Source organism: Hippichthys cyanospilos, chromosome 10 (genome assembly GCF_059441005.1).
Source record: "Hippichthys cyanospilos isolate Australia breed blue-spotted pipefish chromosome 10, RoL_Hcya_1.0, whole genome shotgun sequence".
In the NCBI taxonomy this organism is placed as follows: domain Eukaryota; kingdom Metazoa; phylum Chordata; class Actinopteri; order Syngnathiformes; family Syngnathidae; genus Hippichthys; species Hippichthys cyanospilos.
The window spans coordinates 16,146,748-16,164,905 of record NC_142378.1 but is presented as its reverse complement, the minus strand read 5'-3'; the positions used below and the strand labels follow the sequence as shown (position 1 = coordinate 16,164,905).

The 18,158-nt window shown below is 41.3% G+C and overlaps 2 protein-coding genes across 6 annotated transcripts in view; one reads left to right on the top strand and one right to left on the bottom strand.

Moving 5' to 3' along the window:
- The first annotated feature begins 500 nt into the window (after positions 1-500).
- Positions 501-2,730, top strand: LOC148417296 (Krueppel-like factor 2). The gene is made up of 3 exons (XM_088425457.1): positions 501-782; positions 1,219-2,089; positions 2,166-2,730. Exons 1-3 carry the CDS (start codon positions 723-725, stop codon positions 2,339-2,341), a joined length of 1,107 nt encoding a protein of 368 aa, XP_088281583.1. The 5' UTR covers positions 501-722; the 3' UTR covers positions 2,342-2,730.
- A 1,149-nt stretch (positions 2,731-3,879) lies between these two features.
- eps15l1a (epidermal growth factor receptor pathway substrate 15-like 1a) overlaps positions 3,880-18,158 on the bottom strand; it is a 31,339-nt gene continuing 17,060 nt past the window's right edge. For 4 of the 5 annotated variants that reach the window (XM_088425451.1, XM_088425454.1, XM_088425452.1 and 1 more), the window contains 9 exons: positions 17,530-17,635; positions 17,375-17,425; positions 15,270-15,406; positions 14,102-14,165; positions 13,871-14,019; positions 13,702-13,795; positions 9,474-9,638; positions 8,347-8,363; positions 3,880-6,943 (listed from right to left, as the gene is read on the bottom strand). In XM_088425451.1, the coding sequence (XP_088281577.1) occupies positions 6,797-6,943; positions 8,347-8,363; positions 9,474-9,638; positions 13,702-13,795; positions 13,871-14,019; positions 14,102-14,165; positions 15,270-15,406; positions 17,375-17,425; positions 17,530-17,635 (930 nt within the window). In that variant the 3' untranslated portion in view covers positions 3,880-6,796. Of the gene's footprint in view, positions 6,944-8,346; positions 8,364-9,473; positions 9,639-13,701; positions 13,796-13,836; positions 14,020-14,101; positions 14,166-15,269; positions 15,407-17,374; positions 17,426-17,529; positions 17,636-18,158 lie in introns of all 5 variants that reach the window. The other variant, XM_088425456.1, reaches the window with a different exon arrangement.

The following is an 18,158-nucleotide window of genomic DNA, read 5'->3' as shown; positions in this document are numbered from 1 at the left end:
TTTTTTTCTAATCACGTTCCTAAAACGGTGTTTTTCTGGACTAGAATAAATAAATAAATAAATATTGAGGATGTAACCACTTCTCAAAGCGACCAGAACGTCACTTCAAGTGCATATATTCAACAACCTGTGTACGGTATTTAGCAACTGATTATGCAGTACTAGTACAAATCGATGTTGCATTCCCAAGGAATGCATTGAAAGTAAATAAAATATTATATTGGGGGGGGGGGGGGGGGACTCAAAATGCCGGCATGATCTATAAATCCCATTTTTTAAATATATGCCGTTAATGAGATTTTACATCGAAGGCGGTTTAAAGAGAAAAAAAAATCCAGTTTTTCACTTTCTTGTTTTGACAATTAACTTTGGCTTTGAACTTGTTGAGCGCGTGTTGCTGCGGGGGCGGTGCGGGAGATGGAGGAGGCGGGCCGAGGACGAAAGCGAAAAAGCCGGGGTGGGTCGTGTCTGTGCCCCGGGCCGCGGGCGCTTATAAGCAGCACTGGAGGAGAGTTGTTCACATTCCTCCCTTACTTCTCTCGCGCTCTCTGCCTCCCCACGCACGGGGAAGCGGCACTGCCACCTGACACTCGGACGCACTTGCAGGGCCGGCCGGCGCTGAAAGTCGCCGCCGAGGACTAGCTCGCTGATCGCATTCTACCAACTTTGAAATCATTTTTGACGTGCTTTTTTTTTTTTTTTTAAACAAACAAAAAAGAAAGATGGCTTTGAACGGAACCCTTTTACCTGCATTCTCCACCTTTTCCATGCAGAAGGAAGAAGTAAGTTACTTTTCTTGTGTTCAAGTGTTTACTTTTCTGTGCATGAATTGTCAAACCTTCCCGTGGAGATAGAATGCCAGATGCATTAAAAAGTAGTTTGTGTCCATGTGAGGGTGAATTGATTAGCGTGCAGTGACTTGCTAATCTGTAAAGTGGCCTGGCATTCACTGGCGATTGTTCTGCTGTACATTCGCGTTTTGATGCTTCTCTCATTAAACCGGTGTCCTCCTGTAGTTGCATGTTCACTGGAGAGTTGAAATTGCCCACAGGTGTGATTTGCTTGAATACATGTGTCCTGACATTGACTTTTGACTAGTCTATTGATAGACTATGATTGGTCGATGACCAGTCCAAGTTCCTCCACGCCGCTCACCCAAAAAGGGTACTAACAGATTAGAAGACGCATGCGAATGTTGACACTTGCGCTGTTCTCCAGGTCTGGAAGGGACCCCGAAAAGAGGACGAGGACCTGGACACCTTCCTGGACTTGGACTTTATCCTGGCCCACAGTGTCACGAGCACAGACACCACAGCGTCCTGTGAGGCTGCCGTCACCGACCCCTACCGAACTCTGGACGGCGGGGCTCCTGGGTACCAGCAGCAGGACTACGCCCCCCAGCCGGATGCGTCCGCGCACCCTCACCCGCCACCACCGTACAGCAGCCTCATGGCCGAACTGCTGAAGTGTGACACGGACGTTAACAGCTTCCACCCCAGGTGTGCGGGCCCCAGCATCCAGGGCGGCTTCTTCATCAGCTCCTCGGCTCTCCCAGGACCTTCTGTCAATTTGGGACATTCCTTCCCAGACTCCTTCCCGGAGCACCCGTGCATCAAGCCTGAGCCTGACTCTTACGGGCCCCTGGTGGGCGACGTGCCGCAGACCTTCAGCAAGGTGAAACAGGAGGGAAGCGTGACGTCATGCGCACACTCACACCTGCAGCCACGCCTGGCGAACTCGCCCCCTCAAGGCGCCGGGCACCTAACGCCGCCCTCTAGCCCCAATGACGTCACAAGCTTCCCGCAGAGCTTCAACTACCAGCAACAACAGCATCATCACATTCAGCTTCAATTTCCCCCCGGGGCGCACTGCCACTTTCCCACTTTGTACGAGCAGCAGTGCGGAGTCGGGCAACGCGCCCTGCTGACGCCCCCCTCGTCGCCGCTTGACTTGATGGACAGCAAGCCCCGGAGAGGACGGCGCGCCTGGCCCCGCAAACGCACCGCCACCCACACGTGCACCTATGCCGGATGCGGCAAGACTTACACTAAGAGCTCGCACCTCAAGGCGCATCTCAGGACGCATACGGGTAAGCCAGACGTTCTCCGTACCTCTTGTGACACCCGCCCGGGTAACATCACTCACCGCTCTGTTGTCTTTTCCAGGTGAGAAGCCCTACCACTGCACGTGGGAAGGATGCGGCTGGAAGTTTGCCCGCTCCGACGAGCTGACGCGCCATTTCCGCAAACACACCGGACACAGGCCCTTCCAGTGCCACCTTTGCGAACGCGCCTTCTCCCGCTCCGATCACCTGGCGCTGCACATGAAACGACACATGTGATACATGCACTGCTCCAGCGGACTGCAGAAAAAATACATATTTAATAGCTCAATGTCTTGAAGTAAAAAGTGTATCTGATGACAAGTGACGCCTGAAAGAGCTGGTACTCTAAGTCACGTCAGGAACGTGTGTACAAGCGAGTGGATGCGAAGATGCCAATTGGGAGATGACGACGTTTTGCTGCAGAACCGCTTTTCGTGCATCATCAATGCTCCCCGCGTGTACAGAACAAACAAGAAAAAAAAAAGACTCAAGAAGACAACGTTTTGTTGCAAAACTGCTTTTTCGCGCAGTGTGATAGTGCCTGTACATGGACAGAAAACACTTGCCTGTATATACAAAAAACGTGTAAATAATAATTTTTGTACATAATTAAACTAATAACACAACTGCGGCTCTTGGAGGGTTCCTGATGGGTCACATGACATATGGTGTCATGGCTGTAATAAAATCCATGCCAATACAATGACAGCTTTACAACTAGCTACAGTATACAACTTCATAGCAACAACTGCCAGGCTGATTATGCTCACGTTCCACTATGTCAACATAACAGCACTGAACATCACACTAAATGAACAAACCCCTATCAGCAATTATAACTACAAAGTCAGTGAAAAACAGTCAGTACATGACCGAACTTTACGGCAGGAATCTAAACATTACCCCACAACTTCAGATAGACTATTTACACCAACGAAAGCAACATAAAACTACATATCATTGGCGTCAGGCCGAAACTCTTTAAATTACATTTGAATTCCATAGTTTTCAAAAATATATACTATTGGTCAGCCCATGCGCGTGTGAATGTAAATTTTACAAATTACTGACCGACCTAAGGTGTTGAAAATAGCTCGCTCTCTTTCATGATGGTTGAACAAGCTCGTGGCTGAACAAGCTTGTCATTTTTGGGTCTCCTCAAGTGATAACTTGGAGATATGACGCGTCCGCCCGACGCCAGCAATATATAACAACCGCGCATCTGTTTCAACAATTTCTTTCTATAGTAAAAGTGTAATCATTTACACCATCCATTCTGCATTTTGAGACTGACTCAATCTCAATATTAAAGTGTAGACTATGCGCAATTAGTACAATTAGCCCAGTCGTGAGGTCCTTCGTAAAAATGGTTTGAACGATCAAAGCACATTTTTGATCAAACAGATAGGTTTGTAGTTACAAGCGGTAACCTCGGAGAGCTCAGGTACTGGTGTGCGGTAAGGGAATGATGAGAGGAGAACGCCATCTACTGGCTGGGAAACAAAAAAACAGGGACACACCCCTCCCGGAAACCACAATTGTGACGTGGCCCGATGTATTGTTTAGGGGCCAAAGATACTTCTTGAAGTTATGATTAAAAAAATATCAACACGTAGAAGAATATGTTATGATTAAACATAGTATTGACTTCCAACACATTTAATGCATTTTGTTATCTTCTAGTACTTGGATATCTTATGCATTTTTTGTTGGGGTGAAGGCGGGTGTAACTTACACCGTGTAAGTATGTTTTCAAAGAAAAAAGAAGACACGAATCAGGTAGAAGTCTTTTTTTTCTTTCAATACAATTGTCTGACAGAGTAGAAGGCAAGTGTTTTCTACTCAATTGTTAATGTTTGCTTTTTTTTCTCCATTCAAGAGATGTTGAAGTTATCCACATTTGCAACAACAGCTTAGCAAAAAAAAAAAAAAAAAAAAAAAAAAAGAACGTTCAGGTTGTCAAGAAACGCGGGTTAAAAACGTACCCTTAACACTTGTTAATATTCTTTCTGCTAACCGTTTTCAATGCTCCAAAAGGATCAGAGGCTGCAAGTGCATCAAACTGGTGAAGAACATAAGGAAAACAAAAAACATACATGACATGACATCTATTGCACAAGGGGGACAAATACAGCATGAACAGTATTAATGGTTGGCTCTCAAAAAGCATTACGGCACACGGCTGAGGTTTCACAATTAACGGGCATGCTAGGCTAGGCTAATTAGTTTAGCACAAACATTGGAAGGACAATGGCAATGAAACGACTTTGATCATGTCGGCGCTTTAGAGGCAGCAACATTGGTGGCTAGCGACCTGTGAGTTAGATCTGACGGCAAGCGACTAACCAAATTATATCCTACCAATACGTGGTCGAGTTACTAAACTTGTAAGTTAAGTAAAAATGAAACAAGAATTTAAAAACAAAAAAAAAAACTCTTAGAAGTTCAGGCGAGAAAACAAACACACGAACAAAAGCAATATTAGCCCGCATGCTTTCTGATAGCCTGCTAGCTTGTCAGCTAGTTGCCAGTTTCAACGGAGAACAAAACAGAGCAGTCATTTTAACAACTCAAGCAAACGATAGTTTGGATGTTTTGGCTGTAAAGATAAGCTAATGTTAAGAGTTAGCCTGTTACAAATCATAGCAAAATAAATAAAAACAAAAACTAATTTAGCAGTCCTGGTTGGGGAAATAAGCTAACATTAGCACAGCTCATCTGCAAGCTGACAAGCACAGACTGTTGCCTTTCATTTAATCAATTCAGTCAAGAAGACGTTCAGGTTGGTGTAACTTTGTGCATTTAGCTCAGCAACACAACTTTAAACAAAACAGGTAATGGTCAGTGTGTTGGATTGTAAACTCAAGGGCGGGAAGAGATACATTCCCCAATTAACATGTGGTGAAAGTGGTGCCTAAACAGCAACTCAAAGGCAACCAATCTTTAGAAACTTCACATTAACAGGAACATTTGCATTTCCGGGGAGGAAAAACAAAAACAAAATAAAAGCATTTTGTACGGTTCAAAGTCATCTTTTCCTACAGTACTGGGTGGATACTTACTGATAAAAAGACAAATACTGACCAATCATCAGCAAATTTCTTGCTCTTTTTTTGTAACTACTTGTGCTTTACTCAGGAGCCAATGGTGTCAAATTCAAACGTCTATTTTCTGAGACAACTTTTGAGCGGGGGGATGCCCGGTGATCGTATTTTATTTACTTTTTAATTTTCAACCAGAACTGTGTATGTTTGTCTTCCAGCCTCCACCCAGCACCACAATTGCAGCATCTAACACATGTTCACGTGCATTTTTTTTTAAAGTGGTTTTGATCTGCTATGAAGCAATATGTAAACCTTCTCATCATCAGGAATAAATAAGTACGCCGGGAGTTGAATGATGAAAAAAAGTCAGCAGTGTGTGTTCCGTCACGTCCATTCAGTCGCTGCTTCAAGTTCTAACCAACAACAACAAAAGTTAGCGAGTGGTTAACAGATTTCCAGCTTGAACTGGAATCCTGTTCTGTATAACGACAATAATTAGCTGTAGTTTAAAACATCCAACCAGATTGTCAGCTGTAGTTTTAAACATCTCTAAATCATAAGCATAAAACATTTGCTTAAAAAATAAGAACAAGAAATGATTCCCTTATGAAGTTATAAAAATGATAAACATGTGCAATCACAAGCTAATACTGCTTTAGCACAATTCCGTTTTTTTTGTCACTCATTGGAAATTCATCCATTCAGAACCTATCCCAGATGAATTCGGACTGGTCGCCAGTCAAACACAGGGCACAATTTTGACAAATAATCATACCTATGGGAACATTAGCCTCTCCAATGAATTTGACTGACAGCAGGGCAAAAACTATGACCGTCTGTTGCTTAACTCTCCAACCAGTCCTCCATTCTATTGTCCAATGGCATCATGACTGGTCCCTCAGGAACGAATCCTGTCTGGGCTGAGCTAGAGCCTATCCCAGCTGACTTTGTTTGAGAGATGAGGTACACCTTGGAATGGTGGTCAGGACAAATGAATATTCACACTCACATTGGAACCAATGGGCAATTTAGGGTTTTCACTTGACCCCAAATTTGGAATATGAGCCAAAGCCATGCTGCCCAGGGTGAACATGTTGACTCCAAACAGGAAGCCCAGATTGGACCTTTGAAGCCCAGAATTATGAAGCAAATGCGCTTAACCATTCCTGCACTGTGCTGCCCCTTAATGAAACTAACATATCCAAATGTAGCACTCTGTAAATAGAAACCAACTGGAAGGGCAACAGGGCAAAAACCATAGGCTAAAGTTGCTAAATGTGAACATCCTGAATGTCTGTCCTCCGGATTGCTGTCCAGTCATCTGTTACCATTTGTCCACATTTGGACAAAGGAGAGAAAAAAAAAAGAAAAAAAAATTCGAGGTTTTCCAGTCCGTTTTTTCCTTCTCATCACAGTGAATCGTTAATGATGATTATGACGAGCATTCTAATCCCATTCAATCATTCCAAAGCTTTTTTTTTTTTATAGCACCAGCGGATGCTAACCAACGCACTCTTAAAAGACAAAGTCACCTGGGCTCAACGCAAGACTCGAGGGTGGCTTGCGTTTTGTTGTTCATCCTGGAGATAGCAATCGTGTGAGTGTGTGTGTTCAGAGTATTCAAAAGTCATGGTCCACGAGTGAGCGGTCACGCATTGGACATTTCGGCCTTGCTGAGAGCGATGGCGAGCTCAAGGTCTTCTTGTTCCTGCTGCCGGAGACGTTTCAGGCGCTCTCGTTCGGCCCGCTCGCTCTCCCGCTTGGCCCACTCCAGCTGCTGGGCCTCGTTGTTAAACTGACACACACATAAACATGCAAAGGGTCAATGCTAAGGGATTTTCCCACGTTTTTCCCAGCACATTTGAACTCATTCAATTCCAAAGACATATTTTGAACATTATTTTAATGGTACAGTTATTCAATCCCAGGAACTTATTTCATTTTTTTAATGCTTGGTCCAAAAGAAACATTTCATTGAATGTCTGGATGCCTAAATAAAAAAGCTAAGAGTATGTTTTTGGGAGTGAATAAGTTAAAGGTTGAAACTGGAATGGACAGAACAGAAAATAAATCAATAGGGTGCCAACCATCTACCGGTATGATGCAACCAAGAACTGCGACCTTCTTGCATCAGATTTAGTGTCTAAACATACAGTACAGTATGTTATATCTTTTTTATGAAATCATACAACCATGGTGTGTTTGTCAAGAAAGACGCAGGTTGCCAAAGAAAGGAAGAGGTGCGAGAACGCATGGCAGTGCGTGGATACTCTCTTAAAGTTTTTTGTTTTTGTTTCATTGCCTACCTTATTATTTGCTCTATTATGCAATGCAGTTTGCTCGGGGAAGTGAACAGAATGAGAATTTCACTGTGTGGTATTACTATCCATATGACAGTAAAACTCTTGAATATTTTGAAAGTCGGCATTCGCTGAATTCATGTAGTACGATTTCTAAAACCATTAACAACATAATAATGTGTCTAAAAGGTATGTTATCGGCACAGGTCAAGTTGAATGACCTATGCCCTTCATATATAGAGTCGAAATACAGTGCTCTGAAAAAGTATTTGCCCCCTTCCTACTTTTTTTGTTTTGTTTTTTTTTTTCATCACACTGAGACAACCAACCCAAAGATATATCAAATGCAGTTTATACTGTCTTTTACACCACTGTGGCGGAATTTTGGATCACTCTCCTTTGCGGAATGCTTTCAACTCTTTTTTTTTTTTTTTCTTTTCGTGAACTGCCTGTCGAAGGTCACACCACAGTATCTCAATTGGATTTGCATCTGGACTTTTGATTGAACAATAATAATTGAACAAACTTGCCATTTTTGGCATCTCCAGTGATTTTGGAGATGTAATTATTTTGACCAAGGTCAGTGATATGAAGTCAATATTGTTGTAAAAAAACATTCTGTTCTGCTGATTGGCTGTTACAATGCAACGTTGCAACATCTTGCATCGGCAATAGAAACACCAAATTGCTGCAAAACCAGAGTCCAATCATCAGCCACTAATGAAAGCAAGTTGCTGAACTCCGCTCATTGCGTGACAGGTAAACACACACACACATGCACACACACAATTTAGCACCCTTTTAGTATATACAACATGAAGAGTTAGATCATGGAAAATGAAAGAATGTCATGTTTGTTTAATGCTTTCAAATGTCTATAGCAAAAAGTCAAACTCACCTTGACTTTGTCAGGTCCTGTCAAGGGTGAGAGAACACATGTTAGCATTGTATCAGCTCGGTGAATCAATGCTCCTATCGTTGCTGTTGCACGGGAACCCTGTTTGTCCAGATAGAATCAATTTCATATTTTTCACTAATCAGTGTACTGTCCTCATGTTGTCTGATATTTTTACAAGTTTTAATCAGCTTCAGTTTAATTTGAGAAACGATCGATTAGCTGTTTGGACTTGAACTGTCTTGAAGTATCTTAAACCCGCCGTAGAGCCGTACAACATTATGTTGCCTCGAAGTTAAAAGTGGTTTTGTTTTAGACATTGACAAGTAAAAACAGTTTAGTTAAATACATCTGACAGACTGTTTTGTTTGAAATGGATGGCTATAGTGCTTCGGTACAGGAGGAAGTGGTATGGCCAAAAAAAGAAAAAAAAAGATACGTGACTGTCGATTCATTTTTACTAATACGCTGCTTAGGCAGATCATTGTCTTATTTATTGCATTACTCATGACTTAATGATTTTTGGGAAGACAATACAACCACTGTTGAGTACTTTTGTTAAGTATTTTGTCTGGTTGATTGGTTGTGACTGCAGACTTTTTTGTTCACTAGATAGATGGCTGTTGCTGTGACATCCTGAATTATAGTTAAATGATGTAGACAAAAAAAACAAAAAAAACGAGGGAGGGGTGCACCGTGGTGAAAGGATGAACGAGCCAATTAAAAAATGATGAAAATGAAAGAAGTGTGCAGCAAATTCCATCACAGACCAAGTCAGTCCAAGCGTCAGTTTGGCGTGGCAAGATCAACTGATGAATTACAAATACAATGAGCGAAAGAAAAAACACCTGAATGAGAATTTCACTGGTATGATGGAAGCCAATTAGGTTAATTACCTTAGGTTTCACTGCAAATGCATAACAGTTTGGCACCAACACGTTCACATACGGATTAACAGTTTGGCACCAACACATTCACATAGGGATAAGAAAAAGTCATTTTTTATATATTAAAAAGGGGATGCTTCCCGACAGCGACAATGTTTTGTTTCTCTAAAGCTAATCTTCAAAGAATTTGTTGGGATTCACATAAAAAGAAAGTTCAAGTTTTTAAAACCTAGCGAGCCTTACTTGGGGCTGAGGACGGTGGAGCAAAGGGGTCCTTGCCACTGAAGGGGTCCCCCAAGCCTTTTTTACTCTGAAAGGGGTCAGGGGCGTCCCGGCCGAACGGCTGAAAGGGGTCACATGGCTTGGGGGGTTCCGTCGGACCGGGCATGTTCACTGGTGTCGTCTTACCTACAGACACAGAGTGGTAGCTGTTCAGTTACACTTGTGCACACCACTCACAAATTCTCAAAAATTTGATGGGATTCAGAATAAGACTTCACCAGGCAAATGGAAAACATTCATGTTCTTGCATCTCAACTCTTCTTTGCGTGCTTTTGGATGCATGTTGAAGTTGTGCAGAAGCAAAAAGTGAAACATATGCTCAGAAGCAGAAAAAGCATCCAACAAACAATGAAAAACCCCAGAAACCAGCGCAACCACTCTCAACGGTTTCCTGGTTGAAGAGCTGGTTTGGTTTGCGGCCACATCGGCACTCTGGCGATGTTGTTGAAAACATATCACGTGATGATAAACGTTATCAGATGCAAATTGCAGAGAAGCATTTTTTTTTAAACAACGATCACCAACTATCAATCATTTGCCGCCGTTCGTTCATCCCTGGTGGCGGCAGAACGCGCTCGATTCAAATGAATGAATGAACATAATTCTTCACATTCCTTGCACAATACCAACTGCACTGCACTATAAATCAACTTATTATTCATCAAAAGCTCAGTCTTGCTTTGTTTCTCATTAGATTCGATTTAATGAACATTTAAGCATGTTACAAAATGGAATGAATGAATAAAATGCAAATGAAATAAATAAACAAAAACAAACCAAAAAATGATAGATGTGGGCCTCACAAAACTGAATAATATGCCTATCAAGAACATTGTTCTGCTTGACATGTTTCTTTTCACAAAAAGCTCCTTTTCTACACATTTTGATCATGTTTTTGATAAAGCCATTTACTGATAACATGTTTGAAATAGAAAGGCTATTTTTTCATTTTTGTGGCTTCAGAATTCCGTGGGTGTTGGAATAGCAGTAAAAATGGTCTAAAACAGCTGATGGGAATGTAGAGAACTGCCACTGAACCAAACAACAATAAAACAAACAAAAATGTCGCTTTGACCTCACACTCCAAGAAATTATTTGGTTTCCCTTTAAAAGGTGCTGAGGAATAAAAATCAACACATGTAATTTGCCAATAAACAAAGTAGATGCAAATGAGACTTCACCAGGTCACCACCGTTAGGCTGCTGAGTGATGTGCAACGCAAAACTGCTTCTACCGGAGTATCGTGGGAAATGTGAGTGTCACTTGGCTCTTCAAAGTGTTAAAAACCACACGACCGGTCACACTGCATGTGAAGCTATGATCGGGCCAGCGGTTCACATACACAAGCACACGCATACACACACGCACACATCCACACACACACACGCATGCACACGGGCACACACACACACACACACACAAGTGCAATACTGTGCAGCCAGCAATCAGTTTTTTCCTCTTGAAGAAATCAACCACAAAGCACACACACATAGAGTATATGAGGAAACCACAGCCATGCACCCCACCCTGTTTTGCAAATGAGCTGCTTGTGACAAATCATTTGGTTTTTACTTTTTTTGTGTTTTGTTTGTGACCCCAAACATTAACCTGATACACCTGCAACTCCTGTGTGCATGCAGGTGTGTGTGTGTGTATGTAAGAAACAGATGCTAGATTAAAGGTCACAAACATACAGTTACAGAAAACAACGTCCCTGCTTTTGAGTGATTAACACACATATACACTATGCATGCATACTCGCAGGAGTGGAAGCAAGTTAGGGTGTGTCTGCCAGCAAAGCAAACAACTTATGTAATTAGGTCGGTCGTCTAAGGAATTTGTGTATCTCCGCGATTATATATGTTAAAAATATAAATATACAAATACAGTCGGCCCCCGGTTTACGAGCACCCTCTCTTACGAACATTTCGACTTACGAGCGTGATACGCGTAGTTTTTTGTCCCCCACTTGCGCACAGACCATTCGCCTTACGAGCAATCTGACATGCCGGCCATTGAATTTGTTCATATATTTTCGCTTTGCCACGTCATCAAATTCAGTGGTTAAAGCTTGTCACGGGAACGTAAAACGATATTGCTCTTACAATGTCACAGTCACTGTCTCAGTCACGGTGTCAGTCACGGTCTCACTCACGGAGATGCTATTGGCCGGCGTCACGTCAATCACAGAAATGCCGATATGCTATTGGCCGAACGCCTTTATCTAGCTTGATGGCACAGCTGGTCGGGACGGAAGGAAGGAGAGAAAATGAGTCAAAAACGGAAGGAAGGAACGTTGTTAAGACTTTGCAAACTTTATCTGTTAGACACGGCTTCTAAAATTGCTAGTGGCGGTAAAGGAAGAAGTAAGAGGATGATGACAATAGAAACCAAGCAGGAGATAATAATAATAATAAAAAAAAAAAAACGAAGGAGGCGCACGCATGGTTAACCTTGCTTATGAGTATGGCCGTAACCGCTCGGCAATCTTCTAAGGGCAAGACTTTCCTTGCCGGGGGACGGACCTCGATCGACAACAAAATGGAGAGGCTTCTTCTATTATGGATTAAAGAGAAGGAAATCGCCGGTGATATGTTCTAGTTTTGAGAAAAGTTCCCGTTTAAGAAAATAAATCAATAAATTCTGCGGGTTGGTCTCTGCTCCCCTCCGCCTCCACCCAGCTCAAGTCACGTCGCCCCAAAGGTAAATGTCATTTTTCCTTTGTATATTTATGTTATTTAATTTAACTGTACAGTAGGTTATGTTACTCATTTTTAATATGTGTATAAAGTTGTGATGTTTTTACCTAAGGTTTTTGCACGCGTTGCACGCATTCACGAATTAACATAGGTTTGGATTGCCCGTCATACGAGCAGTTCGAGTTACGAGCATAGCCGCTGAACGGATTAAGTTCGTAACACGGGGGCCCACTGTATATACATATATCAACGTATACATGAATATATACACACACACACGGAGAGGGAGATAGAGATAGATATAGTGACAGACGATGCAGTTGGTGCAGCGCACTGGGGACCAGGGCTGTGTTGGGCCTTTAAAAAAAAAAAAAAAAAAAGTTCAGAAATATTTTTGAAGCTCAAACAGGGCGGATCTGTCACGCTGTGTATAGGATGAGCAAATGCTAATTTCCTCCAATCACCTGACCTGGGACCTGTCAGTCACCATGTGCGTTTGAACAAAAAGTGGATAGTGAGCGGCTGAAACGCTAGGTTCAGAATATATGTGGACTATTGCATCGCACCACTCATCTTGTGCGCGTTTGTTTGTTAGCTACTCTAGAGAGGGATTTGCTCTTGTGCTGCACCACAATGGTAAAGAGTGTCGTCTTCACACTTCGCCACTTTCGAGTACTCTGTTAAAATGTGATCAGTCGGATCAACATGAGTCAGAATCAAAGTATGCAGAGTTAATATACGTATATTACACCAGCCTATATAGAACACTAAAGCGCTGATAGCTAGGGGTATATTTATGAGAACGAGCCACCTGAAAGAATTCACATTACAGTAACAGGTATGCTCATTTCCATAGCTGATAGCTAGGGGTACATTTATGAGAATGAGCCACCTTAAAGAATTCACATTACAGTAACAGGTATGCTCATTTCCATAAGCCTGTCTCTAGTGTTTGGCGTTTTAGTATTGTATAAATTAAGTTTAATAGTATGGCATTTAAAGTTTCATTCTCTTATTATATTTTGTGATCAGTTTTACAGTAAGCTTTCAACTTGGAGTAGCCAAGCCTGGAGCAAACACCTTCAAATCTTATTTGATGAACAATGCACATCAATCCAATGGTTTCTGAGAGCATATGTATGTCCAATATGTCAAATGTTATCCGTAACTAATGTCAGTTTTATGTTTGTTAGTTCTATGGCGTGAACTCTTGGTGGAATGTGTGGACAAAGCATAAAAAGATGAAAAGTGCAAGATCACAGTAAAATTCAGTGAAAAGAACTCAAGTCTCTTGTTTGTGGAGCAATTATAATATTCACATTATAATAAATTATAAAAATGCATCAAAAATTGTAGAAAATACATAGCAGAATTACCAGCTCCAGCAGCAGAGGGGGGACATCAGAGGCTGTGATTATATTTTATTTTATGACATTATATTATATTGTAACTTATCCCATGAAATTTTAAATTCGACATGTTCCACTCACCACTAGGTGGTTTGGGCCTCGGTGGGACTCCTTTTTTTGGGGGCAGAGCGGGTGTATTGCTCTTCCTGCTGAATGGATCGTCCGAAAAGGCAGGCTGGCCACAAGAAAGTCATAGTAAGTCGTAACCGTGCTTACATGAGCGCCTTGAGGATGAGTTGTCGTCCACTACCTTCTGGTAGTCCGGCAGCCAGCTGGCCCGACCTTCGAATGGGTCTCTGGGCTTGGCCATGTGGCTGAAGTCGGCGAAACCGGCAGAGCTGCTGTTACTGCTACTGCTGAACGAGCCGCTGCCAAATGGATCCAAAGCCCCAAACAAATCTGACAGGTGAGGAGGGACGGCAGACAAGAAAAGAGCCGTAAACTCTCCGGGATGATTAATCTTGGATGAGAGACTTCCTACCTGCTCCTTTGGATTTGGGGTTGCCTGAGGAGAACGGGTCAGCACTCGTGAAATGACCCATTTGCTGCAGAAGAAGAAGACTTATTAATAGGTTTTTATTCTCCAAATGTCAAGAATGTGAGACAATCTTGATTAGAATTTAGAGGCGTGACAAATTGTGGAAGATTTCAGGTGCTCCTGAAATATACTGTAACTTGAACTGGTAAACATAAATTGACATTTTCTGAAATTTCAAGTGGACCATTTCAACCATTTCACGTTTCTACATTTTTTTTATTTTTTATCACAACAACTACTATATAACACATAGTATTATTTTCGAAAGATTGCAATGACTGAGGGTCAAATTTGGTAGCTTATGTTACGCCTTCCGTCTTATTGGTTGTTCACAGAAGCACTGCACATGATGAGCCCAGAGACCGCCGTCCACATCAAAATAACTGTTTTAAATCATGAACTACTCTTTGAAGACTTGAGTGTATGCTGCTAATGCAGAAACTAAAGCTGCTAATGCTGTTGCTACCTTCTAACTTTTTAGTGCATGGCGGATCTTCACCCAATGCTAACTGCCAGGTTATAGGTGGCTCGCTGTGTACCGCTGCCAAGGTAGTTGTTGTGAAAGTGCTCTTTAAATACGTCAAAGTTTGCAAAGTATTATGATGCAGTTCACAAATTTCTGCAAAAGTCTCACTCGCAGACACATTTTCAGAAATAGCCGTACGACAACAGCTTCTCCTGGCTGCTTAATTTGACACTTTATGGGAGGACGCCAAACGCTCGAGACATACAATTATATTCGTAAACAAATTAAAGGGATAGTGTGTAAGATTTAGACTGTTTTTCATTACGGACAGCACGAGGTGCTGCTTTTATTATTGTCCGTAGCTATAACAAACATGGCCGTCTCCGGAGAAGTGCCACCTCCCATGTAATATTATTTAATGATATCTAGACCTGATTATATTTAAAACATACTGTTGGACACGCATTCATGTTAGGAACACATTCATTTGCAAGTGTTTGAAATCTACAATCATTTAATTAATTCCATTTTAATAAAAAAACGGTCTAAATCTTATACACTGTCCCTTTAATAAAAAGTCCCTTTCACCCATCTAACTTCCCAAGTGATGAAAAGCAAACTAATGAAACTGAGTGAATGTGTCACCTTGGAGGGAAGCGTGGCACTCTTGCTGAAGGGGTCCGCCGTGGTGAAGGGGTCCAGATTTGTGGTCTTCTTAAAGAAATCCTCAGACGAGGCCTTGAACGGGTCTGTCTCTTTGAATGGGTCACCACCAAATGGATCTGCAACAGTAAATAATGACATAAGATTCCTAAAATTGTGCATAAAATTAAGAAATACTGAGTGCTTGGCAATGTTGCACCGTTTCTATAATGGTGAATTCTTGACTTGCTTTTAAAAATGTCTATCAAGGTTTCATATGTTGTCTTTAACATTACAGTGCTTCTAATACACAGAGCTTAACTTCACCGGACACATTCATAATGTTTTTAAAATCCTGTATGTTAAACTATTAACAGCAAAATGTTTTTAAAAATGATCTAAAATGTCATCCATGTTAACTTTAATTGATACTTAGTTGCTCAAATAATGTGTTCAAATAATGCTCAAAGAGAAGCCTGTCATCTAAACTAAAGCTACAGTAACATTAGCATGTTTTTTATTTTACTAGCACTGTAGCCACAAAAGCAAACAGTGGTGGTTTAGCGGCACGACCACATTGCAAGAGAGAAGATAATATGCAGCGGAAATTACAGGGAAGTAAGCAGGAAGAAAGTGAGCAACATACAGCACGCACAGAGCAAGTTCAAGTAAAGCATTTGTCAGTTTAGGCGTGCCGTCCTTCACTGTCATGGAAACTTGTTATCAACTTCAAATCTCCATCGAGAGCGCAGAAGTGACACGACACTAAATGATGGTGTAGGAGGCGGAGGAAGTAGGCCGGAGGTTTCACACATGAGTGACCAAAATCAATAAATTGTGCCACAAGCCTGACATTTTACCCACATTAGCCAATGCTCTCTTGATGATAACGAATTACATTTATGGTATCTCAACAGCCCTGTTCACCGCGCCCAGTTTTGGTTTGATTTTCTCATGCAAATGAGCAACATGAAGCACTTTTAAAATCAGTTTGGAAAAGTAGCTAAACAGAAAACAGATCTGTCAAGAGCATTTTTAAATGAAAGCTTCTCTGATTTTGTTAGTTGTTGGTGTGTCAGTTGTCAAGTTCAAGGATGGTTTTCTGCACAACTGTCAAGTGAACAGCCTGACCCTTATAACTTAAAGTGAGAAAAAACTGCAGTTGTTTTATGTTGACCTTTACTGGGCACACCGGTCGCTTTCGGCCAGTAGTCTAAACAAGCAAAAGCGACCTTTATTAGGCACATGTTTGTGTATTTTTTTCCTAAACATGCATGAATTTTCAGGATTTTTGAGAAATTTAAGGGTACATTAAAGTTCAGTAATGGCTATCACGGACGCTTTCGGACATTTTGACAGTTTAGAATATAAGCGAAATGCCCAGTAAAAGACTAATTAGCTTACAATGATGGGACACAGGGAACCTTCAACGTTAAACTTAGTCGTTTAATTCAAATTTTATGAAAAATTTTCAATGTGTCTTCCTTCAAAAATCATCAAAATTGAAACATATAAAAGGCTTGAAATGTTTCACCATGTGCACTCCTCCAATTTAAGACACAAGTTTCACTATTTGTAACAAAAATATTGAAATAAAAAACCAGACGTTTTTTTGGTCAGCACTCATTAATTTCTACTTTCAGGTCCTGCTTTTTAAAAGGGACAACGTGTACTATTTAGACCGTTATCAATTTTAAAACCCCGTTATAAGTTTAAATAAGATGTAAATAAATGTGTTCTATCACATCGACATTTTTGTAGCTACAGAACATTGAATTTTTTTTTCTGTCAGACTAGTTTTGCTGCAAAGCAAGGGACACGAAACATAAAAAAAAAAAAAAAAAAAAAAGTGCTGTAAGGACAAAAGATTGGCTGTGAAAGTTGTCAGAGGTGCTCTCTTTTCCCAATCCACTGTAAACAGCACAACTAAGCAAAACTGCCCTCCTTGCATAATTAGGCTAACAAGTTAAATGCCCGTAGTACACCCGATGACAAAAACGAAAATGGCAAAACAATTTTGTGCATTCGGTCTAAACGCAGCATAAGACGCAGTGAAAAATATATTTTCACCTTTTGAAGCAAAGAAAGAAAGATGTGATAGCGAGTACCTGCAGAGGCTGCTGGCGGCTTTGCAAAGGGGTCATTTTGGAAAGGGTCTCCTGGGGGAGCAGGAATATGGCAACACAAAAAAAGCTTGAAACACAAGAGGGATATGATGCAACCAAGAGCAACAGCAGCAGAGTAAGCCGAAGTTAAAAAGCACCTTTGAAAGGGTCCGTCCTGAAGGGGTCCTCTGAATGGAAGGGGTCAGAATGGAGCTCCTGAGGTTGACTATTGAACACTGATTGCTTCACTTTGAATGGATCCTCCTGCAAAATCCCAGAAAAAAAAAAGGAACCAAAACTCTCTTAGTATGTTTTATAACAAGGTACAGGCATCCCAATTGAGGGAAACCTGTCTTTATTTATGGTTGGATGACATTGGGGTGGATCTTCCAACTATGCATGCAGTGGCTGGCGCTTTAAAACAGAGGGCTACCACTAGTTTTCAGATCATAGCAATGAGTGATGCAAATAGTACATAGAGCTACTTTATTCTATGAAAGTCTTGTTTGTGGTCCGATCTAATCTTAGAGACCAGTTAGAATCCTGATATATCAACAGTAACTTGGTCACTGTTTTTTCAAGAGCACAGTAAGTATATATTTAGTCATGAGACAATATCAGATTCTAAAGATATGATGACCTTGAACAAAAACATTGCAGTATTGAAATTGGTGAATTGACATGTTTCTACATTATAAGAATACTTTTATTTTTACACTAAATATATAATACAGCATTTGTTACAATAAACACCAGACGGCGTTTGGAACGATGCTCTGCAAGCTAC